Below are 3632 nucleotides of genomic sequence, written 5' to 3' on the forward strand. Positions count from 1 at the left end.
TACCATTGGGTTGTAAAAATGTTGTGCTATCACAAATTATGCTCACATTTTGTCAAAACTTTATATATTTTTTGTTATAACTATACAAAAAATTGAAATTTATTGAGTGAAATTTTACATATAAAATGAATGGGAAAATGGCGACGTCTGAATCTGACTACCCCTCAATCAAACAGGAAATGTTCCACACAAAGTTTCTCCAATCTAGATGAAACTCAGCAAGAACACCAGTATAATGTTTAGGAACAGCCACATATGCTCACATTTTGATAGTTTGTCTTGTAAGGAGAGATATAGGATAAGCCCATTGCTGCCCTGTATAAATGAATTTAATAATATACGGAGAAAATTGCTTTGTATACTAATCCGTGTCCACTCATTTCTGGACATGATGAGGTAGATGTAAAGAGCTGAATGGGCCAGAAGCAAATTTTCCTATAATATGCATTATGCAAACTTGGATGGACATGGAAATGCTTACTGGACATTTTTGTATTTACAGCCAGTATTGCAATTTGATCTTTGCTTGCACGGAGAAAATAAAGAAATACCCCGTCTACAGCTATTCTACAACATTGTGTGGCTTAATAAAAATCAGTTAGATACACATACAGTGTTGAAAAGGTCTATGGGGGTTAGAATTTTTATACTCTGCATAATTATAGCAATTTTATTCTTGATAAAATATTTAGCGATGTTGAGATACAGATAAAAGAGTGCATCTCTGATCTTCTAGCTGTTTAAGATGTTCTAGCACTCAGATCTAGTCACACACTTGACTGTTGTAGCATACTATCTATGGTTGTAGAGTGCTTTACTTTTGAGGAGCAAAGCTTGTGGTTATTGTGAACTAGCATGTTAGCTGCAAAATTAAAGCTCTATAAATATTTGCTCAGTGTGTGGTGTCAAATTTGTGACCATTATTGTTTGTTTCAAACTTTGGTTACATGTATTTACTCTTGAATTTTCTTAGGCATAAGACACTCCAAAGAAAGAAAGAGAAGGAGGCATAGCAGTGAAGTAAAGAAGAAAAAGTCTAAAAGTAGCAAGACTAAGATATTAAGAGAGAAAGTTAAAGGTAAATGTGTGTCGAACATTATACATGTACATGTACGTATCATAGTGCAGAATATTTTGGTAACATATTATGACTGATCAAATGGTTTTTGTGGTCATTATAAATGAATGGTTGAACAATGAGCATACAAAAAATTAAGTGCTTCTTTCTTGTATTATTGTATTAATGATTATATCTGGCAGGTATGACCTCTCACATAATGTTTATTTTGTTTACTATTAAAAATATTCGTACTTTGCATGTAGCTTATCTATGAAATTGCAGCCATCATTAACTTAGCTTGAAATATTGTTAAAAATTTGCTTGCATTATGAATTGTTTGCATAAAATATGGGTTGTATGATCATCTCTTTCCACTAATGCATGTTTATTATTGGTACGTGTACATGTACATTACTATATATCACTTCAATTTGGCAGAATTTTACTTTGGCAATTGGCGGTTTGCAAGTGAAATTGCTAGTATTTAGGCCACCTATTATTAGTGCGCATGCTGAGTATTACATGTACATGTGTATAGACAAAAGTGACCAAATTAAAAACCACTAATTTAAATTTTGCAGCAAATCACCAAAAAATTAAGTGTTGCCAAAATGAAGCACTATATGGTTTATATTCAAACAAGCCAATCACTAGCAGCATGTTAAATACTAGCAGGTAGTAGTATCATTTTTGTTGAAGTATTCCCTCACATTATTGTAAAATGTTCCTAGCTACATGTATGCCTTTAATTACAACTGGCATCACTAAATTAGCAGTAAGTTTTGGTATATTGCTGTCTTTCTAATGGTTTGGACACTACCTGGGGTGTTTTAATTGGTTTTGTAGTAAATGTGGTATATTTTGAGGGATGGTATAATTGTATAGCAATGAGATATGCATGTACTAAATTTAGAATTGCTAATATTTCCTTTTCACCTTGGATAAATAGGCATCATATGAAAATTTCTAACGTCTCAATTTTCTATTCTGTATTACATGAACCTTGAAAATTAAACCATTTTATGATAATAGAACATACATGTAAAGAGCAGTAAGTATAAACTAGGCCTTTATGCATTTTGGGACTATCTATAAAAAGGCTTGTTTGTGTCACTATCAGTATCAGACTCTAAATATTCTCATAGAAAAAATTACAGATGAAGATTATTTTATAAGAAGCACAGAGTTTAGGATGTGGCTCTCAGAAGAGGTCAGTCTGTGATGAGTATATTAAATTAGTTACATGTGTACAAAGCATGCATGTATGTTATCATAACTTTCTGTAGAGGAGCATATTCTTTAGTGATTTGGATTCAGCCCAGTCGCGAAAGCTTTTCAGAAAGTTTGTTAGAAGATGGAACAGTGGAAAGCTAAAAAAAGTGATGAAAATTAAACATGTAATTGATATAATCATATGCTACATGTAAATTTAGAAATATTACTCTGGAATACAAAGTTCTTCACTTAGACATTCATCACAAACAGATTATAAATGGAAAGTATGTTAAATTCAATAGTTACTTGTAGCTATCAAACTGGATTTACTGTAAACATAGAATAATTTATGGTGGCTTTAATTTGGCAGAATAAGAAAGTAATGTTAAAAACCAGCATTGATAGTTGTAATTTGAAGTTAGTAGCACACATGTAAACTGTAAAGTCAAAGCATATCAAATAAAAAATGAATAAAGGCAGTGAAGTTTCACTTATACAGTACTTCTTTTTTCTGTGTGGGCCAATTAAATTTTCAGCTGTAACGGAATGACACTTCAATGAGTTAGTCAGTTTTAGGGAAAATAAAATGCCATGTAGTAAATCAAATACTAATCGGGCAAATCCAGGAATTTATTACTTTCAGCTGATTTGACTTGATAAATAGAAAAAGCTTTTTATATCTCTCATGAATGAGCAATTCCATTTGTAATACATTACTTAATTCAAGCATTATTACTGTTTATATTACTATAATCCAATGTTTATGTATTCTTAGTGTAATACAATGTGTGCAATTATAATGTTTCTTAGTGCATATGCTGTCACATATTATTTACTGATATAAGGTATCTTCTGAAGATAAGGATAAGCTCACTAGTGTATGTGATCAAGTTTCTTCATGGACGTCTGCTAGTTCCTTTAAGCATGAGCAAGAACCCAGCTCATCAGTCATTGGCCCACGAGTTATTGGACCAGTAATGAAACCTGTGAGTTAAATGAATAAAACAATTCTTATTGAAAATTTGTTAATATTCTAAATTGCATGGTTTGAATATTGAGTGTAACTAGAAGAATATAAGATGTTTAGGGCTCTGCCCCTCACCATGCCCTGACATATACATGTAAAGAAAAACAATAAAACAAACTAACTCAGCATAATACATATTAGATAAAAACACAAAAATATGTAGTAATAAGTACATGTACATGCACAACAAATAATAATATGTAATACACTTATATACAAGAAGGGAGGAAGATAGAAAGATAGAGTTAATGAGACACATGCCCTTCAGCAAGCTTAGCAAGGTCAAGAGAGTTAAAAGAGTGTATGGGCTTGTGATATGATGACCTGGCA

The 3632-nt window shown here is 31.8% G+C and overlaps 1 protein-coding gene across 1 annotated transcript in view; it reads left to right on the forward strand.

Annotated features, from left to right (window-relative positions):
• The first annotated feature begins 963 nt into the window (after positions 1-963).
• Positions 964-3632, forward strand: part of LOC105312888 (uncharacterized protein C297.06c-like) — an 8281-nt gene continuing 5612 nt past the window's right edge. The window contains exons 1-5 of the mRNA XM_019997070.1: positions 964-1078; positions 2206-2270; positions 2347-2439; positions 2494-2559; positions 3121-3261. Coding sequence (XP_019852629.1) covers positions 2253-2270; positions 2347-2439; positions 2494-2559; positions 3121-3261 — 318 coding nt within the window. The 5' untranslated portion in view covers positions 964-1078; positions 2206-2252. The remainder of the gene's footprint in view (positions 1079-2205; positions 2271-2346; positions 2440-2493; positions 2560-3120; positions 3262-3632) is intronic.

Source organism: Amphimedon queenslandica, unplaced genomic scaffold (assembly GCF_000090795.2).
Source record: "Amphimedon queenslandica unplaced genomic scaffold, v1.1 AMPQUscaffold_13386, whole genome shotgun sequence".
Lineage (NCBI taxonomy): Eukaryota > Metazoa > Porifera > Demospongiae > Haplosclerida > Niphatidae > Amphimedon > Amphimedon queenslandica.